Source organism: Anopheles funestus, chromosome 3RL (genome assembly GCF_943734845.2).
Source record: "Anopheles funestus chromosome 3RL, idAnoFuneDA-416_04, whole genome shotgun sequence".
Classification (NCBI taxonomy): Eukaryota; Metazoa; Arthropoda; class Insecta; order Diptera; family Culicidae; genus Anopheles; species Anopheles funestus.
Window position 1 is genome coordinate 20,186,287 of NC_064599.1, and position 23,909 is coordinate 20,210,195.

The window sequence follows — 23,909 nt, forward strand, 5'->3', positions numbered from 1 at the left end:
TGCATAATAATGCATCTGTCACGTCGAACATGTTTTCCCATTTCCATCGGTAGGATATTTCGGGAAGGTGACATCTTTTGGTTTGCTGCAGCGTTTCACGATGTTTCCAAAATTAGGCCACTGCAGAAAGTGGTCAAACCACCAGTGTCGCGTTCGCTCGTTTATGACGTTGGGCGTTGTTTCGCGTTTGATGATTTGGATTTTTCGCTACGCCTTCAAGCAAACAGTTTCCGCTAACGCTTAAAAGCTGTGAGTGTACTCTTGGGAATGCATATGCGGCACAGAACGTATCTGCAAACGGTAACGAGATTTGACATCCGACTCTGTACAAAAGCGGTTTGTTCGGCTTCGAAGTAGAACGAATGAATTTTGTTCCAGATGGGGAAAAATCGATTTAGAAAACAAGAACTTTTGTGATTTCTTCTGTAGACCTTATTTTTGCAAGGATTGGATTTGTAGGATTGGAAAAGTTATTTGTTTTAAATTAGCTTAGCTGTAATAATTGATACGTAATCCTCCAAGATAGACGAGAAGTTTGGAGAAAATAGTCCAAGAAGCCGTGAGTATTGATTAACTTCCCAAATGGAACAAAAGTTGTAGAACACAATTTCGGGTTGTTTTCTGTTCAGTTTTCGACATATGGATGTGTATGCATAGGGTATAATTCCCTCCTGGTACAAACATCATCATGAACAGAAATGATTTTACCGAACTCACCTCACCTCACGAACTCCCGGATATTCGTCCGTCCAAGCAGCTTTCCTGCATCCGAATGTATCCGGAACTGTGATTTGTCCATACCGAGGTCAAAGAAAATTGCGTCTCTGCAAATACGTAATCGAGAGCAATCACCAAGATCCTTGGTGACCATTTGTCGAGCAAATACGCTTGCAAACGGGTGAAAGGATTAACCGTTTTTGTGCACTCTGAGCGTCAAGAAAGCAAAAGCATTTGAATCCTTATCGGTATCTGACTTGGGTACTGTATAGTGAAAATGTCCCTTGTGCAAATATTGCTTTCTACGGATGAAGGAGCATGGAAGGAGTAGTATGTCCGGAAGGTGGAATTGAAAGTAAACGCATCTTTAAGCTTGCGGAGCGAATGGAAATGTCCTGACCGCAGACCGGATAAACTTGATGCTTGGTGATGCTCACAGACATCAGTGATCGGTCGTGTTTATATTGCCCACAGACGGCTATCGATGGCAATACTGTGGGCAACTGGAAACGATACCATTACGTGGTTGTATGGGGTGTTTGAGCTGCCCATTGACCTGTTGGTTGTGTATGATGGTGGTTAACCCACCGGGTAGGGCACAGTTGTTGGCACAGTTGCCAACAATTCTCGCTTCCCTTCCCAGCTACCGCGTAATGGTTGATTGGTATTTAAAGTTATTTTACATAAGTGTGCGTCGGAGACCAGAGACCGGGGACGTGTACTTATTTAATTTGCCTATCTGCGGTGTCGAGGGAAGAGAAATCAATAAAACGATTCGAATCTTGAAAGGGCCGTGGTGGAATAAATGGCAACTCCATTTCGATTTGTATTGTGGATCGTTCGTTTCGCCGCTGGGTTGTTTGCTAATGGAGTTAAGCATGTTCACACGAAATGGTTGTGGGTGTAATATTGGGTTGAGCTCTAATGCTAGTAATCGCTTTCTAGTCCAATAAAGTAACTATTACTTTATGAATTTTATTTTAAAATACATTTGTCATAGAGTCTCAATAGGTCAAATTAATTATATTATGTTTTTCCTTTTCTTTATAGGTAAAAGTGAGACTTCAGGAGGAAGCTTAATTTCTACTGAGAACTCCAGGAGGAAGCTTAATTGCCACTTGGAGAAGTATCAGCATTGTTGCGAATATGTAACTAAATTGTAACAAGTCGAGTTAAATATCATAAAATAATTTTAACTATTATTTCAACGGCAATCTAACCAAATAATAACATTGAGTATATGTAGGTTGCAAAATATTATACAATTGCTGTATGCACAAAGTTCAATACTTGTGCTCCTCTGAACTACACGCTTAATGAATTTATCTGTTTGCCTATAACATTCATTACTGTTCAAGCTCCTCAATGGGGGGTTATCGTAGCCATCGTTGTAGCAAGTTATGACAGCTTACGTCTATTAGACATCGGGCGCGGGATAATGTTATTTACCTCCCCGCCGGGTCGGATGCGTCATTCGATCGTACACTATCGTCTGTATCGCGTGCAGGCTGGCGACAGTTAAGCAAAAAGGTCGTTTCATCTATGTCAGCATAAATTTTCAACCCATTCGTACCGTCCCGATTCAACGACAAACACGCTCTCGCTGGGTGAAAGAGTTTAGACTCGTACCAAAAACCCCCCAGCTCCGTGCAACTTCGACAACGAGATACATGGTGGACAGGTGGCTGGTTCTTCTCTGGGACGTATCTCTGGTGTTGGCATACGCTCAAGAATGTTTCTGAGCCGAAAAATGGACTATTAAGTAAATCGTTCACTTTTTCGTCCTCCTCCTCCTCCAGTCACCGAAAGTGAACGTCATTCCGGTAGCGTTTATGATTATGATATGGGTATTTAAATATCGCTACCAATGCGCTATCCATCTTCACCGAGACGGTTTTTGGCAGAAATTGGGTTTTTAACTCGCCATCATTGGCGGATGGCCTTTTCCGATTGCTGGAAAGGGTTGTTTGTGGTGAAGTTTCATGTTAAAGGAGGAATTAAACGCTAACTGCTACATTTTCCAGTCCACATAATCGTATGTTATGGAGGCATTTTCAAACACGCACATACACACACAGTCGAGTTCTGTAGTTCTACTTCCTCCCTGGACAGGTAGTCCTTTTGCCGAACCCGGTTTCTGTACATCGAACCATTTAATTTGCCACTTTATTTCCCATGAGATCCGGATATTCTCATCACGATTAAGACCATCCCATGTCCCTGGGGGATGTTGGCTGTAACTAGGAGGGTGGGGATTCTGAATTTTCCTCAAGTTAACATAAAAAAAAGTAGAAAAAGTTGAAAGTTGCTGAAGGCACTTTTCATCATTTTCCTTGTCTGTACTGGCCCAACAGTGACGACATGTACTATTATCCATTTGCTGGTTTTGTTGGTGCTGATGAGTTTGAGTTATATAACAGAGTGCATCCCTTTTTGCTGTTGGGACTTTTCCCTTCGTCCTTTTTTACCAGCCTGTCCCAGAATTACATAGCCCTATCGTCCGCTACCGGTAAGCCGTTTTTTTTGGGGGGAGTGGCATGAATATTTTATGGAAATTTAGTAATCACATGAATAGTATACCCGATGCAAATGATTTCACTTTCAACGTGTGCGCTTCCAATGTTTGGTTCTCCCGGCGGTTAAAAGCCTGTTCAACTTTTCGTAGAAATCGTAGCAAATGTTCGGTATATTAGTAGCGGCAATTTCACCATGCCCTTAACCGGCAGAGTTTGTTGGTGATGGGTTTTAAAATTTTCGGTCAAATCAAGTAACATAATGGTTGGGCTAAAAATGGGCTAGCACTCGTTGACTTCGAATTAACGGAGCGAAAGTACTGTTTGCTTACAGGTCGGTGCATGGATAAGTATAAGCCTTGTATAGGACACCCGGCTATCCGATCAGAACGAGGGGAAAAAAAGGTCCGTACCAGACACTAGAGCTGATACGCAGTGCTAACTAAATTATTTTAACGAGCCCCGGTAAAAAAAGGAATGTAAAACTGTCCAGCATCAATGGCGCCACAGTCCCTACATCAACATCCTTTTTGGCTTGTGTCCTAAAGGGGGCTTTTTTCCACTTCACATCCGTTCCGGCATGGGTGCGAAAGGTTCGCCGAAAAAACGCGAACAACTAGCTGCCACCTTAGCCGTGAAAAAGCGATGTGTAACAACTGGCAAACTGTTCAGGGTCCAGGTAACTAACCTAAATGGGTAACTCCAGGATAGACGTAGTGTAACAAAAGGGAAAAATAAAACCTTTAAAAAAAGGTTAAGGATAAGATCTTCTGGATAGAAAAGCGGAACTGGTTGGTGAAACACGAAACGAGCATGTTTGTACACTTTCTTTTTAATGAAGAAAAAAAACTGCAAAGAAAAAAAAGGAAGAGGATTAACTTAGCCTTCCACTTGAAAAGAAAAGGACACATTGGGTTTGAAGTGCACTTCTGGTCGGTTCTTTTATGATGTCCGAATCAAATTATCGGTGTGCAGTTTTGTGTGTTCTAAATCTCGTCCGTTGATGCTTAGAAACGTGTGGGAAGATAAAGGAATTTGTTCCTCGCGAACAGGACCACTCATTTCTAATCTCATGGAACTTCATCCATTTATGTTACGGTTTGAGAAATGGACATGGGTTGCAAAAAAAGCGTTTCTTGTGTGTGTGTGTAAAAAGAGCTCTTTTGAGCTGTACGGAATGTGGATAAATTGTGCTTTTTGGATGTTTGATGTAGTAGGGGTTTCCGCCGGGCAACATTTACCAGCTCTTATACTCCATGGAATTAAACGTGTAGAAGAATGCTCAATATTGTCTGTTTCAGGGATGAAATATGTACTTTTCTGCTAGTATTTTTTTGTAAAAGACGTAACGAGGAATATTTGTTTTACGAGTTGTAAAAATGAAATAGAAAGGTGTTAGTTCGACTCTTTTCGCTAAGTTGTACGTTGTTTAAAGCTTGCAACGTGTGACGGCGCTATGGCCTTGTGATGCAACATGGGGTCAAATACACCGACGGTCTTGGTTCGAATCTCCATTAGACACACTGGCGTTTCGTTGTATGGAAAACAACATCTTGATCATCTCGGATCTTGGGACCGAGTGAATCTAAGAACTTAAGGACCCGACGTTACTGTACGAGGATTGTTCTCGAATTCTCAAATTTATGAACACGCCGAGTTCTTGAAAGAGGACATTAAACAAACATTATACAGCTTTTTTTTACTAAATTAGAAGGCATTATCAATTTTGTTTGTTTTTGAGAGCCAAAAAAACCAGAAGTATTATTGCAATAATATGCAAAGAAAATAAAATCCCCCGAGCTCTGAATCATTGTATCACAAATGATAATCTGGCAACAAACATAAATAATTATGCCCAAACTGTCAACTTACGTACTATTTACCATTAGCTGGCGTGTACACGCAACCACGAATTTAAAAAATGCACAAACAATCGTAATCGTATCAATCATAACTACAAGAAACAGTTTTTTTAAATTCTGTACCCCACCGTGGTACAACAAATCGGTCAACTTGTTTTCCAGTTATCGAGCGGATGATGGCGTGCGAGAGAGTGAACATTGTTGCCGTTTGTGTATATCGAGCAAAGAACGGAATATTGCAGTAGCAGGTCTCCTATAGGTACGATCACGTGCCGATGCAGCAAAGCATTTCACCCACGTTTCGTGTCACGTTTTTTTGGCACCGACCGATAGGGGTGGTGCTACGTGCTAGGTGCGATGGGATTGCCTGCCGTAGGACCGTCGATCGATAAGCGGTGTTTTCTTGTATGTGTGAACAATCAGCAGAACGGGAAAATATGAAGCACGTTTGTTCGGTTTCTAATAGAAGTAGATTTTTTTCATAATATGCTAGGATTTCCCTTTTCCCGTAATTTAATAAAACAACATTTTTTTTCTTGCAGCAATTAAGGAAACTTTTTCTGTGAGAAAGCTACTATTTAAACCCCCTAAAAAGGTGCTCTTTTATTTTTGGGAGCAAAAAAAAATCTGAAAAGCATAGTTTCTTTTTATACAAAGAGATAATTTCAATTTTTCAAAGCAATTGAATGTGATGGTTATTAGATTGTATCAAAAATCCAAGATTGCTTCTGCTGTACTTGCCATCGAGACACACGGGCACACAACCAACGATAGTAGCTTTTGCTCCATTTCGCACTTTGGCAGAATAAAATTAGCACCATCAGCTGGGACGCCCTTTGCCCGAACCATTAGGTACGGGTACGGCAGCAAAAAGGGAATCCATTATGATACTTGCGCGCCTAGCCCTCTAATAGCTTAATTATTGGCGACATGCCGCTAATTGGATCCCATCTACATTTTACTGCTCGTATTGCTGCCACCGTATTGCCCGATGATGCAAAGTGTCAAGTTTTTGGCGCACTGTTGGCGCACCACTGGGGCAAAGTATGTTAAAGTATGTCTCGCAAACGGATTTTGCTACTTTGTTACGATAGAAGTGAAAGAATAGTGTAATTGCCTCAAGTAGTTCGTAGGAAATGTCATCGTCATGACATGATTACATATTTGAAGAATTTTTCAAATGATTGATATTATGTTTATATTTTGCCTTTTTCTGTTTGTATTGAAACGATCGTCATTACAGCGGTGCGTCAAAACATGAAGGATTTCAGTAAAATTTTTGCCACAACTTAATCACCCTGCCTTGAGTCATGGATTAATAAAACATAAATAAAAATAAGCTGATAAATAAATATTACCGAGGTGTATATTATGATAGGGAAGATTCATTCAAGATGATTTACTGTACAAATTGTGCCATCTTTTTTTCTTATCGGAATCATGATCAATTGCTAAAAATAGTATTAAATGTAGTTTTACTCAATGTCAACACTTCAATGTCATATATTTAATCGATCGGTTGCCCATATTATTCATGGGCAATATTGCTCGCATGTTGGAAAATCCCAATTTCAGCACGTCTTCTTTCCTCCACAACCCAGAACGTGTGCTCCCCAAAGGGTTTTGGGGACGAAACATTCTTCATCTTTCAACGCATCGGCAGCACTCGGTTGGAGGTATTTTCTTTGGCCACCCATCGCAACGTCACTTGCACGTGGCACGGGTTCCTCCATCCTTAAATTCTTCGCTTTATCCCCATTTCAAGGCGAACGACTGATGAGATCGGCTATGGGGATGTTGAGTTTGTTTTCCCTTCCATTTGACGACTATTGCATATCGAGTGTGTCAAGACTTTGAATTGCAGAAAATGCTGCTACTGATGTGCGCGCGGCACAGCCACAAAGATGCGTACACTGGAAGACACCGTAGGAAGACAGTCTCAGGGGGGATGGCCTTTTGTAAGCAAAAAAAAAAACGGGGTGCAAAAGACAATCTTACCACCAAGTTGCGGGATGATATTTTTCTTTGAAAAAATCTCATTTACGTACGCAAACGGACACCCCCCTTGCGACCCGTGAAACGGTTTGCGGAAGGCAATTGCACCATCTCACGCGCACGTCATGGATATGATCCTCGCATCGGCATGAGCAGCCGGGTTGATATTTACGCAAATGGATTTCCGATCGAACGGGCCGGGGACGATGCAGACATTTTGCCGTGTTGGAACCGGGGTAAGGAACCGAACCGTCATGGGATGCAACAAAAAAAATGGCTTCTCCATAGCTCTTCATACCTTTCCAGCGCAGCGGTTCACATCACATGCAGCCGACGCGCACGGCGGGAAACTATTTGCATGCACGCGCGCGGCATTCAGACGGAAATGGTAAATATTATGTCGCATGCAAATATGTGTCGCTTGCAACTCTTCGGTGACTGTCTGATTGTGTGGTTCCGATGTATCGTTTTCCACGTACCACGGAAGCAGGATGAACCAGTCATAGAGATAGGCTGTTACTTTTTTTTTGCTTTACTATATCCATCCAACTCAAAACTGCTTAGCTTCGGTAACAGCGGAAATGCCTTCTTGAGGTAGTGATGGGTCATACGATTCATTAGATGGCTCGACCCGGAGTCGAGTGCAGGAGAATCGGAATCGAATCCGTGGGTGCAGCGTGTTCGGGCCGACCCGTAAATATAGGTAGGTTCAGTAGATCCGATACGAACTCGCTGCACCCTACGGTCGAAGTAGCTTATGGTAGCTTAAACCTACCGGAATCGTTACACCTACTGGACCTAGTTGTACGAACCGGTTCGGGTCGCTTATGGATGGCTCCGACCCGGTAGTAGTGATGTGTAATCCAAAGTGGCATCGTTGATCCACTCCGACTTCGCGTATGAAAAATAGATTCCGACTCCGAGTAAAAACCAAAATTGACTCCGGCTAGTTCGGTCGAGTTCAATCGAGTCCGATCGATTCCGGATGAGTTCAGATGGGTTCAGACGAGTTCGATCGTGTCTGATCGGATCGGACTAGCCATGGGTAAATTGTAAATTTTGCAGAACTTGATCCCCCCTCACTTCTGCCGGACTCCAGCTGGCAACATAGTCGGACCGATCCGACTCTGGCAAAATTTATCATTTACCCATCGACCAGGTAGGCTCGGGTCGACCCGCCCATCACTAGTTTGAAGATGCGGAAAGTAATGGTACAAAATTAAAGAAATAAATGTGTTTTTTTTTTGCGACCAACTGACTGTGGTGAACTTATTTTCTGTCTAGAAGAAATTGAACTTTCCTTGCACCGATCAAATAGCGCTGCGCCCATAATGATCATTGTGCCGCTTAGAAGCAGGTGCTGTTAAAGATATGGTAATTTAATATGCAAACAGCATCAGCGACCGATTTTATTCCACCAAAGAAATGTGTTTATTTGCAGCAAAAAAAGAAGCAAAAAAAAAAGGAAAACATTTTAGCATGTCTCGAGGAAGAAAGGACTCTTGGCTGCCCTTTTTTTGCAATCTGGCAAGATATTTTGCTGTTATTTGGAAATCCGTTTTCTAACCTGTATGTTTTATTGCTCTATCGCTGTAGTGTCCATCTGTTGCAGCAATTTCGATGCAATCCTTTTTTTGTTATTTGCACCCATTTTTCAATGCATAACAATGAAGCTGAAATAAAATAAAAGCTTATGAAATATATTATTGCGCCATGGTTCGTTTGTACAGTTCTATGCATATTAAGCATGTTTTGTACATTGTTGTGTTATTGTTTTGACATGTGTGTTACAAATGTTCTATTTGTTTGTTTGTTTGCTTCTTCTTTCTTTTATTTTTTATTTATTTTTAAAATATCTACCTTCTTTTGTTAAAAAACGAAATTTATATTTGTTATTATGTCACTTTTTGCATTCTTACATTTATTTGATTTTTTATTTCTTCTTTTCTTTTGTTAAATTTATATTTTTAAATTTTGTCAATTTTTGTTTTCTTAGCCACCAAAACCATAATTTTATTTATTTCTGCTTTCTGCATTTTTCTCTATTTAACCTCACAGTCAATTAAAACATCATCAATTTTCGAGTCGAACATTGAAACATGCTGAGAAAAAAAAACATGTTTCGCCCCATAGTGTAAATCGCAAACAGAAAAATGCACGGATAATTCAAGCCACATGTACGAGGCGGAAACACTGCAGGCAATCGCATCAAACTATTTGTTTCGAAGCGATCGTGAACATAGTTTTTAATGGCAGCACACATATTTTCTTCTCCACCCGATTCCAAACGGAATCGTTACTCATCTCGTTTTGCGCCACATGCGACGGTGGTACAACATTGGTGCAATTTTGGTGCCATGTTTTTTTGTTTTGTATTCGTTGTGTGTTCCTTATTCATCTTAATTTGCCTCTCTCAAATAGACATACCGCGGCAGCATTGTAGGTGGTGCCCACCCACAGCCTGTTGAAGAATGAAAGCGATTGTATCTATGCTCGCGTGGTGGGCGATCTGTCGCGTAGTTCTCGTGTAGAGTTTTTCCATCCTTTCATGTCCCATTTTAGCCTGTTGCTGTGGAATTACACTGCTTGTGTTTATTAAAATATATTTAAAAATATCGTATGCATGAAGTAGTTTAATAAATGGAAAAATTTAAACACTCACATGTGTATCAAATTGTTGTACGACATGATAAAAGGTTGTGCGATACGTATTAAGGCTAATCACGTCAATTTCTCTCGTTACCAATTTCTCTATATTGTCCGTGATAGCGTTGAAGGCAATTAGATAAATCTGAAAATTGATCATGATGTTGCGTATTTTTCTGTTCAAATAAAAAATGGCTACTCATGCTATCTTCCATTTGAACGATATTTGATAAACCAATACCGAATGTTTCGCCAGCTTTCGGTTGATGCTTAGCCAATCTGCCATCCGCTCCACAATGACAATGCAAAACGATTTAGTACCGTGACGATGGCCGCATGTTTGTGCATCGTTTGTGCTCCGTTAAATCATACACCGTGTGTGTGTGATAAGTTCGGTGACATACATGCACGCACCATCCCAGGAAAACCCTGTATGTTGTACCCTGGCGTGTAGTGCTGCACCATCATAAACATACACATCTCCTGGTGTGCACGTTTACTGCACTGTACCGATCGGGTGACTTGTACATTTGGGGTTTTGTTGGTGCATGTTGCACGATTTGAATTTCCTCCACCGCTTTATCCACACGACCCACCCTGGGTTCCGTAAAGTCAACAGAAAACCCCCATCGAACAGCGCATAGTTCGATGCACGGTGACGATTGGTGGTGTGATGGAGGTTTATTTTTAATTTGTGACTATTTTTAAACATCGCCAAATCGACGGCGTGGAATAAAAAACAACAACAAAAAAATACACACAACCACAGCAATGCACAATAAACTCCGTGTGGGAAAAGGGGAGAAAAAACGCAACTTTGGAACTGGGAAAACATGTGCAATGTTTGCAAAAAAAAGAAGAGAAAAACTCGTGCAAAACAAGAAAATAATGTACAAAATCGCTACCGAAAGCGTGTCATCCTGTGTGTGATTACTGTGTTTTGTTTGATTCAATCGGCGTAATTGTAGAGTAGGTCGTGACGATGGTTGACAAACCATTTTATGAATGCATGTGCGAGAAACAGGATAGGCAATCATACTGTAAATCTTGTACTGTAGATAGGAATGACTGTTTACAAAGCAAATTATATGTTGCTTGTGACTGACAATGTTAAAAAAGGGTAAAGTAAAAACTATAACGTAAAACTGCAATTTAATGTTTTAGATTTTTAAAAATATTTTTAATTTTTATTTATTGTTTGCAATTTAATAATTGTGCTAATAATCACACAACAATAAGATCTCCAATAAATCCTTCATTCCAATCAATTTCAATGTCTGCAAAAAGGAGCAAGAATATCTGTCGACTTAACGAAAGAAGCATTATTTACATCTTCAGAATTCATCATTTGTGAATGAAATCAGGATGAATGTATTTACTTTGTTTTTATTATCAATTTCCTTAATGTCCACGCCGAGTCCACGACCGAGAGGGTAAGTTTGTTTGAAAGCCAACAGTTCAATCAAATTTACCAGAATAAACGAGTATGCCCGGGATAAGGCAAAGTACAAGGAGGAACTGCCTTGCACTTTGCAAAAATTGAAAATTGCATAACGCATGCGTTTGCATTGCAAACGTTTAAAATTGGGTTTTTTTTGGGAAAATATATTTATTCCATGGCTGACCTTTATTCAATTGACCAAATAATTTATATGTCGGTTTCATGAATAATGTAGCAGATACATTAAAATTTTAAGAGGCAAAATAAATCTTACTAGTCTTATTGTTTTGTCCGACACTGTGTTTATATTTCTATATTTTCTCTTGAAGATCGACCAGATCGTTTTACTTAATTTTAAGCAATAGTTATGAAATTAATATAATTAAATTTAGAACAATAATAATCATGCAAATAATGAGAAAACCTGGAATGTCATAAACATACAAAATTATAATCACATTTGCTGTTTCCCTTGTTTAACGTGCCTTAGCATAAACATATCTATGGTTTCACTTGTAAACTCCTTCTGTGAAAAAAATAAGACACTTGAAGAAAATAATGTCCCACACAGCAGTGGCGGAAAAAAAGAGTCTTGAATACCATATCCATTATTCTGCGGCAGGTTTACAATGCTCCATAATTCATCACCGTCCCATCCTAATTTATGCACATCCAAATCAGTTTTGATGAGCTGCAGGTGCTCCATCGGTAGCGGCATTCGTGTAGAGATGCCCTCAATGATGCCCACCTTCTGCAGCAGAACGCCCTATGCCGCCGTATGCGTGTGTTGCTATTTGTTTGTGGCTGAGTCTGATTTTGGCGTTGGTCCTGTTGTTATCTCACATATCGTCGGTGGTAAGACACTGTAACGAATTGTCTAGTCGGAACGGTCGGAAGCCGTCTATTATGTTGCCCTACTGGAGGGGTTATGTGTGTGAATTAAGAGTCTACAATACCCACCCACCCACCCACTGTGGACCACAGATCAACTGTTTTTGCTTACGCAAAGTTTTGTCTCGAATAGCGGTCGATGTTTCTACGTCATGATTTTGTTTGCCGCCCGTACCGCGATCCCTGGATATATGGGTTCAATTCCGTAACAGTAGAACTTACCCAGCAACGCATACAGCGACGAAACGGTCAACCTACACAAGCGTGCCCTTTGTAAGGAGGGGTTGCTTGCGCTTAGAAAAGGATGTGAAGGGAAAAAGGTGTAGGCCAAGTCGCACGCATACTAAGACAGTTGCTTGCTTTGCGGTTGGCAGGCCGGTCCCCGGGCCCAGGGCCAAGCGGTCGCGGTTGAGGAAAACCAGTGCGCGGTATCTCCTTGCCTGGGAATCTCGCCCGAGATGATTCATACTATGTGCCCTGTGCCCTACTTGAACTTCGTGTATCGTTCGACGAACGTTGCCAGACGCACACACTCGTGCACGAGAGTGCAAAACTTGCGCGGGTTCGCTACTCACATGCGGGTGCGTGCTCTCTCCCTAGCTAAGGGCTTATGCTCGTCGAGAGAGAGAGCATATTCTTGGTTTCGGTATGTTTTGGTGCTTTGTTTTGCTCGTTCGGTAGTATGCTAGTAACAAACAACCGCGTGGGTGATATACGGTGGGAGAACATGTTTTATGCAGAGCGCAAGCAGAAGAGCAAGAGAGATTCGTAGTAAGTAGATTTTTATTGTGAGAAAAAGCATAGAAAACCGAGGGGTCCAACGATGCATTTTTTAGCTTCATTACTGTTTTTCGGTTGTTGTTTTTTTAATAGGAAAAAAAGTAGAAAACATTATTTTTTCCTAATTTATGTAAATATTTTCAGATAGTAATTTGCTAGTTATTGAACATAACAGAGTTAAGTAAATATCAACCAGATCTACCAGACTTGCTCAAAAATGTCATCCTATATTATTCGACCAAGAACAACAAACACGACCTTTTTTTGCGACACAATTCCATTTCACAAAACACACGGCTCAAGAATTAATTCCGAGGCCTACCGATGTTCTCCATTCACTTAGCACGCGGAAACGCACACTCTTACTTTCTTAACAACCCCTTAAAAACAAAAAAACCCACCCCAGGTTCTCCGGTTCGCTCGAGTCTCTCTCAAACAGTCCGAGCGCGTGCAGCAGCAGCAACATCAACCCTGCTCTAGTATTGGTACCAAGGCGTCGGCGGACGTGTGTGGGCCTTCCCCTAGCTAAACGGCAGCGTCAGTTTACCGGAGCCATGCTGAGAGCGCACCGAGACTTACTCACTCAGTTCAATCTTGGTCTTGCTGCAGCTTCGATCGCGTCCGCGCGTCCGTAAAACGTTCGACAAAGGCTTCTATCGCTATCGTGCAACAAAAAATAAAAAAAAAAACGGCGGAACTTCGCGCTCAGCTAGCGTTCGAGTCTTCGGGGTCTCCTTTCGAGCTGGAAAGTGCAACGAAGGTGTGTTGTGGCGTACTAAGTGTGTTCTCCGTTTAGAGTGGTTCTAGAATTCTGAACACCTTTCGGTGTCGGTGGCAGTGCGTTTTGGTGGCACAGCTGCACACAAGTCCCGATACATAGTGCTCCACATATTACCCGCTGCCAGTGTGAGATCATCTCGGGGACACGCACTAAGGCAAAGAAAGAAAAAAAAACAAACACGAATTTACCACAGCCGCTCCAAGTTCCAGCAAACTTGTTGATCAGTTCCTTGATTGGGTGAATAACGCTGAAAACACACCCATTAGTGTCTAGCGTGTGCTGTCGCCTACATCTGGCCAATTTAATTCGGTGTCTGCTTGCGTGTGTCTTTGGTGAAGTTCACCATCGGTACGGTACACGCCAACGGGACACAGCGTCATTACGTCATTGGCTTTGATCGTGGTGGTGGTCGTCGATTTTTCGACATACAAAGTGAACTTGCGGTGATTAATTGGAATCTAGTCCAGGCAGGAATTACCCTACGCAAACGGTGGTCCGCTGTTTCGGAAACGATTGAAAATCAATCCACACTCCAAGGGTGTGCGTCATACCTGACCTAGACTGTACTTTGGTGGTGGATGGTGAAACAGCTTTTTGCAAAATTCCAAAAAAGTTTTTGGCTGCGAACTTTACCACCTTACGAGAGTGTCTTCCGGATGTCTACCCTTGTTTTTGGATAGCCTTTCGTGTGCACTTTAAATGGTGCGAAATTAAAGCATAAATACTTCTGGTGTGAAGTGAATTTTAAATTGAAGAAAATTAGTGAAGCGTTCCTGTCGGGCAATATAAATTCAATCATTTGTTACGATTGGTCACGGCTAAAAGGTTGCAACAAAATCATTTGTGCATTGCTGATATCCCAGCTATTAATTTTATGTGCTTCTATTGTTCTATGTGTGTGTGTGTAGCTGGAATTTGTGTGTGAGTGATGTGCGTTTCCGTAACAAGTGCGTAAGGCCTTTGGAGTGCGTTCCTGTTTTATTTGTATGTGTGAGAAGCCGCACGCGCGCCATACAACGCGAAAGGAGGGTGACTTGTGTGTCGCAAGTGTCGTCCCGTGGTATAATCCTCAACGGTAGGAGTCATTACGGTGGCGAGCGGGGCACAGTCAAACCATTTCCGTGATTTCGTAATACTTCCCATTTTGCAATCAGTGGACGTAATACAGCGCATCCGCCCCCTATCGACGGTGGTGTAGCTCTAAAAAGCCGGTCAAAAGGGTGTAGTAGCACATGTCCTGCCCGTCACTAGAACCGTGTGCGTACGTGTGTTAAAGTTCCAACGCAAGTGCTGGCGGGTTGGTTTCCGATTGAAGGGAAAATTGGTTTTCCCCTTGGTCTGTTGGTGTTTTGCTATGGTTCAAGAGCGCTACGGTGAGGGCAAAGTTAACGTTGCAACGTAGGAGAAGAAAACGAAAAGGGGTTCGTACTGAATATTACCGTGGCCAGTCATTGCGAACGCGAGTTTCCCCTCTGCATAGTAGTAGCGACCGTAGCAGCATTTTGTCACACCACCATCCGTTGGATCCGTCCACAATAATCCGCCAGAATTGAGCCGCCTATGTACATCAAGAAGGATCCGAGAAAGGAAGGTACGTCCCGTTGTGGTTGTGAAAGGTGGAAAATTGTTTTGTTTTTTTTTTCGAATTTGAAAAAAAAAATACTCCAAATGCAACTCCACGTTCATCTACTGAAGATAAAGTTTGAGCGCGGTACGCCGAGTACACGCTTACAGTCAAAAAACCCCTTATACCGACGATATTTGGATAGATTCTACTTTCCACACATTTTTCCCTCCTTTGCATGAAGCATAGATTAGAATTTCCCCCTTTCTGTATGAACCCCATTTGGCCGGTGAGGTTGGAGGAAGGTAGTGGATTTGTTTACAATTTGTTTCGTGCATCTCTTTTTACTCGCCTCCATGTTCCTAACGCTAGGATGTACCTCGATTTGAATATTCTCTACGTAATACGCATACGAAAAAGGTTCTCCTTTACATACTGGCATGATGGGGGCATGCAGTGCGATTCGGATCGGCTCGAGATGATTTTGCCCTTTTGTTTATCCTATCGGATGCAGGCTCGTCTGAAAACCGTTCACGACACGGAAACCGCTTACGGGGTTTTTGGTTAAACTCTTACCAGACACCATTTTTCTCGTACTAATTGAACCGACGGGAGTTCATCTGTGCGGTGTGAACAGATGTCGGTAATGTCTGTATGTTGGATATTCGTATTTTTTTTTTTTGGGTGGTGTAATACCATCATGGAATAAAAAGTATGGAGCATGAGGTTTTTATTTAACAGCAGCTTACTCTCATTTGTTTTACTTGAAGTTTTGAATTATTGCATGTTTTGTTAGATGTTAGAAATTTAATAATGTAATTTTTTGAAATATGTTTTGTTGTTGAAATAATTTTCAAATTATGTATCAAAGATGGGTAGAGTTACTGTTGAGATATACGATAGGAGATCGAATATCCGAGTTCCGAGTGCCTGAAGTATGAAGAAAGTGTATTCCTATTTGAAATTTTATATTTTACATATCAACAAATTAAACAATTCCTCGAGGATCTATCTTCTTCTATAGGATCTATGTATTTATCTCGAGATCTTGAGGATCTTTGTATCTTGGGTTCTATTTGTTGTTTATTTATTTCTTTTCGTATAGACATTTGGCTAGACGTCTAAAAGATAAGTCCTAGAGTATGTAGATAGGATAAAACATAAGAATAGATTATCCGGTTTCCGATCGCATTGTCTGTCTATATTTACACATTTTCTGTTTCAAATGAAGCAATTTCTCATGTCTCAAAAGTGCAACCTGACACAATGAGTAGATCTCAGAATTACAAGCGAATCTTGCCATGCTGCAGCATTCTAAAATCTTCCGGGTTCAACATCGGTCATACAATCCCATTCCACGATCAGTGCAATCTGCAACCAAGTGTTCGGGTCTGGTTGCAAGCAATATCGCGGGTTTCTCGCACATCGCTTCATCCGTTGTTACGGTGCCAGTACCACAATCGATTAAACGAGATAATTTCCTCCATTGTGTGTGTGTGGTGCTGCTCTGCAGCGTGTAACTTGAAGCATCAGTAACCGCAAAGCGATCACGCATTTGCTACGGCTTCGGAACACTCTTGCTGGTTTGTGCGGAATCGCTAAGGCTTCTCAGAGTTTAGCGTGCATTGTCCGGTCGGTGAATCTGCAACCATGCCGTCCCCATGCTCTCCAAGGTGAGAATTCCATGGAAAACGAATTCTCGGAGGGATTTCGTGCATTAAGATTCTGTGCGAGTAGAACTCGCATGTAACTACCTTCAGACATGTCCCACATGTGTGTATGTGTTGCTCTTTTTATGCTTAACTCAGCTCAGCTGGTTTGAGTAGTCCCTGTTTGCCTGTAGTACTGTTGTTTTTACTTCAGATGCATGCGTTAAACGGCGCAAGAAGCCGCTTCTAGCACGATGCGGTAGCCCTGAGCGGGTCGTTGAACATTGAACTCAACCTTGCTCACCTTAGTCGCGCTGCTGCCACCGGGCGAACGGACGTGCGGTTGTTGCTGGGCCCCCAGAATCGTATCAGCGCGCCCCCGGTGTTTGCTGTTTTGAAGAAATGGCCAGCAAGCTCGAGGTTTCTTCTTGTCCTTCCGTCCAGGTGGCGAAAGCTCATCAGCATAATAAAACCGTACAAATGTGTATGTATGCATGTGTTTGTGTGTATGTCACGTTAGTTCTTCTCAATTTCAACGGGTGCAACAGGGTGGGAGAGACCACCGGTTTTTGTAGCTGGGTGTGAAACACCGTGAAAGAACGCCGGACGGACGGAATAAAACCGTGTGAAAAGTGACAGCTAAAGAAGCATTCTTTTTATGCGCTGAAGCATTTGTAGCATTTATGCGCTTTGATCGTCTCGGATGTGAGGCGTTTTTTTTCTTTTTGTTGTTGTCTGAGAAGGGGATTTTTTTTGTGGAAGAATGAGAACCTCAATATTCAATGCCCCGAGTCTTTGAATACGGGTCGTATAACTTTATTACTCCCAGAGTAACGAAGTCATCGGGCGTTATTTCGAACTTTACGACCTATAAGTTCTATGACCTGATCCGGTGATCCTCAGATCATCGATTGTCCGGCTCGAAGCTACACAATAAGACGCTAGTCCCGTTTCCGGCGTTGAAATGAATATCTTAACATAGTTTATTGGTAGACAATTTGAAATGCATGCAGCTGTAGTATAAGAATAGGAAACTAACGTGACGTGATTTTTGGTTAGTGAACAGAATGCACATTTTGCCAATGGCCATTTTACCATTAATCATCAAAGTTTACATCCACTCGTAAATTATTGAACAAGCGCCGCAAACGTATTGTGTCCACCTTTGAACAATTTGAATATACGAAACATTGCATTTTTTTTTATTTCTTTAACTCGAAGCGCATTTTATTATGTCTGGAAAACAGAAAGTCTCGACTCTGCTGCTACTGGCGAACATTTTCAACGAAATATTAAGTACCACAAATGTGTTGCATTGTGTTGGACCCAATTAATGACAGCTCTGAAACATCCATATATCGGAATGGAAATAATTTATTGCTTAACGGCGTCTGGCGCGTCTGGTGAGCATAAAACTAAAATATTCTGACGATAAACGCCATTTCAGAAGGTGACTGTCCATCGTGTCAATTTCTGGTTCCGGTTTTAAGTGGCTGTTTTATATTTTGTCTTTTTGTTATTTAGCCGACAATTATTGGTAGTTTACAAACAACTTCATAATATTATATTATTAGCCAAGAACAGCACCCATTTAATTATCGTCTGTTCAATTTGCAAAATATAGTTTTGAGCTGTGGTAAAAGGTCATTATGAATGGGAGGAAAATGATGGCAAATATCATCTCCGTATGATTAATGAGGCCTATAAGTTACACAGAGCAATGAAAAAAAAGACAGTTCCAAGTGTGTACGTATAGTTTTTCCACGGATATCTATCCCTCTCCAGCATTGATGCATTCATTGACGCATTTGCGCATTTTTTTTCATCCCCCCGTTATACATGCGCATCGGTCTGCTAATTGAACGTCTAATTAAAGCTAATCTATTTCGTCAGCGCGATATTCTATTCGTCGGTGGTCGAGAGGATGACGAGAAGAACCTCTTCTTGCAAAAAAAAAACCTCCAACCGGCAAATGAACATGGTGCGGAATAATTATGCGCAAGTAGCGTTAATGAGAGGGTACACAGCCGTGAATTGGACGACGAAAGGATGCCAAAATAGATGAGGATTTTCATCACCCTTAGTAAAAAGTTGTTTTTACTATCCCTTTCATCCGTTTTGGATGCAAAATTGTGTGTGTCTGTGTCTTAGTTTTGGTTATGAAAATTTCGTTAGCAGCAGCACACTCAAACAAAAAAAAACAGCATAATCCATCAACAAAACCGTTCAGTGGTTCAGAGAGATTTAATGATAAAACACGAGAAGAAAGTCATCCTACTAACAGTTGTGATATTAGACGGAGCATGAAAATTGGGGCATCATTCGCGTAAAACCCTACATCTCGTAGCTTCTGCACGGAAATGTGCCTTCGCACGGAAACGGAACAGCCATTTTTGTTATCTGCCATCTCGCGTAGTCTTCAGCACGGCTCTTCAGGTTGTGCTTTCGTGGATGGGCAACCGCAAGTTGATTAACTCACCGTTCATTCCGTGACGCCGTTCACAAGCAGATCGTGTTCTCGTTTTTTTTTCTTCATTTCATCTCCCTTTTTTGTGTTTTGCCAGCCTGCTGCTACCTTGACTGTCTTCCCTTTTGCAGTTGCTTTCCAAATGGATTAGAGAGAGGAAGATTGTAGGTTTTTTTTCTGCGACTAGCCACAGTGTAACACCAACCATATTGAATAGTTCCGATACGATAGAATTGCCACTGACCGCAAACTCATCGATAACTGCGCGAAACGCGAATCATGACCAATTACACTTACTGCTGCTGGTTTCAAATCAGCATATGGAAGTTGGGACGGTTGTCTTCTTCACCACTCCTTGCTCCTCGTCCTCTCGGCTGTGGTGCCTCTTCTGCAAACTTCAGTCTGACATAATGAAACTGTGGATCATCCTCATCATCATCATCCGTTCGTCTCCCTTCGTCAGCCCGCCATATGCTTTCTACCACCATTTCCACGCTATTTGATTTGCAATTTCGTTCAGTAATGGCTCATAATCATCATTAGTCTTCCAAACCCGCTGGACTTTGCGGACTATTCGGTGCTATTCGGTTTGCCGGTCTCGTAACGCAACAAGCCATCGGCCGTTCCATGCTATCTTGCCCTACTTTGCCAGTGCGGTTGAATGAGAAGCTTCCGACAAAAATTTCCCCAATACCTTCGCAATTCAATCGACTTGATTGCACGTGTTGCATAAGCAAATTGATGTACTCGTGGCCAATAAAGTGTCTCTTGTAACTTAGGGAAATTCGGGTTTTTTGGTCTAAGTTTGGAACTATCTTTTGCTTTTGCTCCTGGTTTTTGGAGTAAAATTTTGCATCACAAATCCACAATTCACGACTGATTTTACAACAATTTTATTCAACTTACATTACAACAAATCATAAATAAGCCTTATTAACTAATAAGATCTAAGCGCATTTGTACTTATTATGCCCTCCAGCTAGTGTACCGCTCCATCGTGCATCGGTATCAGTTGGAACATTTTGTCCGGATTTTCCTGCATGACACCGACGTGTTCCGTTTCCTGTGCGGCACAAACGTCACCGTGGCTTCGCTTCATCAATCGTACGATCGTTTCTTTCGGTTCGCACACGTAGATCTTCTTCTCCACCAGTACATACCCACCGCATCCACAGCTACCCGATTGGACCTCCGTCGCGTACTTATTGTAGACGTTCCGCTTTTGATGCTGCGGTATAGCGTTGTCCAGTTCCGTGTGTTGTGACATATCTTCGGGACGTGGTGCCGACTCTAATTCCATCTCCATCAGTGACGTTTGTTCGGATGATCCGTTTGATTTGGACGAATGTTGTGATTCGTTTTTGGTGGGATGTGGCACACTATTTCCTCCCTTTGTCGCTAGTGGAATGTTTGACGCGGCATTTGCAGTTTTTGGAGTTTGAGGTGGTGTTTTTTTAGGCAGCTTTGCTGGCTTTTGTTGCTGCTGCTGTTGGAGCGGCAATGGGACTGGGAGTGGTTGGGAAGATGTCGGCTGTTGCACCTGTGACTGTGCTAGTGGAGTTGAGGCCGCTTGTGGAGTGGTTAGATAGGTGGACACTTGTGGCAATACCGTTTGTCCGGTGCGTTTGACAATCGTAACCTCTTCGGAGCTGTCATAGTCCTGCATACCTGCATACGCGTATGGAGCTGGCGGAAGATCTCGCTGGATGAAGACCGGATTTGTTGGACTTGCCATCGAAAGGGAGGCTAGAACGGCGATAAAAATAACCACACCGAATTGTTTGCAACACACCCATCCGTAGTCTCTTGCGGTGGAGTTTAACTTCGTGCTGACGTTTCGCTCCGTAACTTTCGCCGTACGCTGCATCTTGGGCTCCGGTTTGGGACGTTATTGTTTGCAGCACTTGCACCGTGACAATGTGAACGAAAACCACACGAGACCATCTTTAAATATGGAAGCTCCTTTTTTCCACACGGACCATATCGGGCACATAGCAGCAAGCTGATAAAGTCGTTCGGTTAATCTAATGTCTTTTGCTCATTTGCTTGAGCTGCTTCGACAAGCAAGTAACTTGGGAATACAATCACTCTCTCTCTCGCCCTTGCATTAGTGTAGAAATCGTTTTGTAACGAGCAGCTGCACTTATCTTTTGCCGCACCAAACGTACGACGGTATGTGCGTGGTAAACGTGTCATTTATGCGTGCACTTGTACGAAAGCTACGAGCCTTTTCTTTTTACCGTACTTCGCTGTACCAACGGTCGAACCATTGACGGAGCATTTTGCGGGGTCTGACCGATGATGCAACCGTCCGGAGTTTTGAAGCAGTTGAACACGGCACGGTAGTAATCTGTCATAGTAAGGTGACGACGACTGGTGGATTAATGTGTGACTAAATCGCAACCGAGTGTTTATAGGTGTCGTGGAAACGGTTGCATATTTCACCTTAATCGCAATGTGTTGGTTGTTATTTTGCTTCTTGCTTTTTTTGCGGAGATAAATGCCTCGTCGGTCAGCTGCACTTATTTTCAATTGAAAATGGACGTGAGGAGTTTGTTAACTGGAATTATGTAACACTAGTTGATAAGGATTTCCTGCGGTTACGACCCGTTCGGTTGTGTTTCAATAGTATTTGTAATTAGACAGACAATATGATTTAATTATAAATAATTCCCCGAAAATGGCACAAAAAATTCATGCAGTGAAATTAGTCTCAATTTTGAATGTTTTCTGTTTTCTACTGTTTGTGTTTTTTGGTCAAGATAAAATGCTTTAAATCTGTTTATATTTAGCAAACAAAAATAATTAAATCAACTCATGTTTGTTTCTTTCCCCGTCATGCGATGGCTTTGAAAAATCACGATCAGCTTATCAGTACTCTTTACACCTCATTTACTTTCCTGTTGGGTCATTGAGTTGAAGGTTGGCTTGAATCATATTTCTCACCTTTTTTTCCTCAATTTGTTGTTCAACAATTATGAGTCATAAAAAAACACTCTTATCGCTTACTGTTAAGCCACTTTCCTGACCGTTTCGTGATAATCGATGAGTCTAAAATGGATGAGTCTCGTATGAAGTGCAGCAACACTGCAGCCTTTGCCTCCGAATTCATGCATACAGCAGATGGAAGTTGTGTTGATGCCCTGGTAAGCTGCTAACGATGCGACCAACCATGTGCCAACCCGCTTTCCGAAAACGTGGTCAATAATCACGTTTTGTTGGTTTTCCATTTACTTGTCTTCCATGAATGATTGTCTACGATTTTATCGCTAAAGGCATCATCTCAGTCACCAGCTTGTGGAGTGCTAAATGTCCGGGTTCGCATTCTACACACCGAGTTCGAGGTCGAATGCAGCGTCCGGGCATTGTTGTAATGGAAATTCTGAAGGAATCTTTCGCGACGCGGAAATGACAGCTAGCGCACTGTACTTGTTGTTACATAGCGAAATTTTCACAATTGTCAGGGAGATAGTTATCTGTCTGTCCATTGCTGAGACATTCACTTGGCTGTTGGTGGTTTCGTGTAAGTCGTTTGTCGCAGATTTTCCCTCCCCATCAACCATGTGCCATATTTAATTAAAGATAGTTGCCCGCAGTAGTATGCCTTTCGATGCTTTGAGCCTTACACATCGTGACAGAGTCGTGATGAGTAAGTTTTTTTTCTTGCTGCCGTCGCCTTAGCTCCCTATCGCGCCCGCTACTGGTGGCGTAGGGTATGGGATCGTTTACCGCGCTCTTGTGTGATATCAACACGGTTGACTTGCTTCCCAGTCAACAAGTAATCGTGTGCATCGTCTTGCGCAAACCGTGGACATAAAAGGATCGTTAAGAATCCGGCGTGATAAGAGAAACTTAACAACGTGAAGTTTCTTTTGCTGGTTTTCTCAAGGAATTCTTACTTGACATCTTTACCGCAAGGTGGAAGTGAAGGTGGTGGGAGTGAACTGTGAAGACTGGCTACTTATTATCACTTTGCTTCGTCCACGCGGGAAGAACTTGTAACGAGTCTATCTTCATTGCCCGCCCCGGGGGGGATGTCGATCAAACAGGAAACCATTTTCCAGATGTCTCCTCGAGAGCGGGTTCGTTCGCTTAAGTGGGTTTCGACCTACGGTTACGCGTTGGAGTACACTCGCGAGTTGAAGAATACAACGGTCGAGAGGCGACTATGCCGGATTGATTGAAGTTTGCAAACCGTTCTCTTTTCATCATATAAGTACTCCCCTGGTTGACCGATAATAATGCCGGATGAAGCTTGACAAACGAGCCGAGCAAACAAGCAAACTAACCTGATGATGATGATTCGCTTCACGGCTGCTAAACGTTTCCGCTTTCAAGAACCGTTTTTTTGCTTGGGTGGCTATTGTGTGGTGCTTTTATTCTTATTTCTTTGTGACAATTTTTTCTCCTCTATTAATCAAACACCTTCTGGTTGATTTAATTCTTGCTGCTTTGCATGCGACGAGTTCATTTCTTCCATGCCCGAGGAGTTCGTTGTTTTGTATCTTCATCTCAATGCTTATTCTTGTGGAACAATCATGTTCAAGAGAATGCAAACATCAACATAAATACAACGCAATGCCTGGTGAATGCAATTTGATAG

At 42.1% G+C, this 23,909-nt stretch overlaps 1 protein-coding gene across 2 annotated transcripts in view; it reads left to right on the top strand.

Moving 5' to 3' along the window:
• LOC125772241 (cyclin-dependent kinase 14) overlaps positions 1 to 23,909 on the top strand; it is a 124,908-nt gene that overhangs the window by 13,204 nt on the left and 87,795 nt on the right. Inside the window, exon 1 of one of the 2 annotated variants that reach the window (XM_049443718.1) lies at positions 12,226 to 15,217. The exons of the other annotated variant lie outside the window; for it this stretch is intronic. Within the exon in view, the coding sequence (XP_049299675.1) occupies positions 15,187 to 15,217 (31 nt within the window). The 5' untranslated portion in view covers positions 12,226 to 15,186. Of the gene's footprint in view, positions 1 to 12,225; positions 15,218 to 23,909 lie in introns of those variants that run through there. 2 annotated transcript variants of the gene reach the window in all.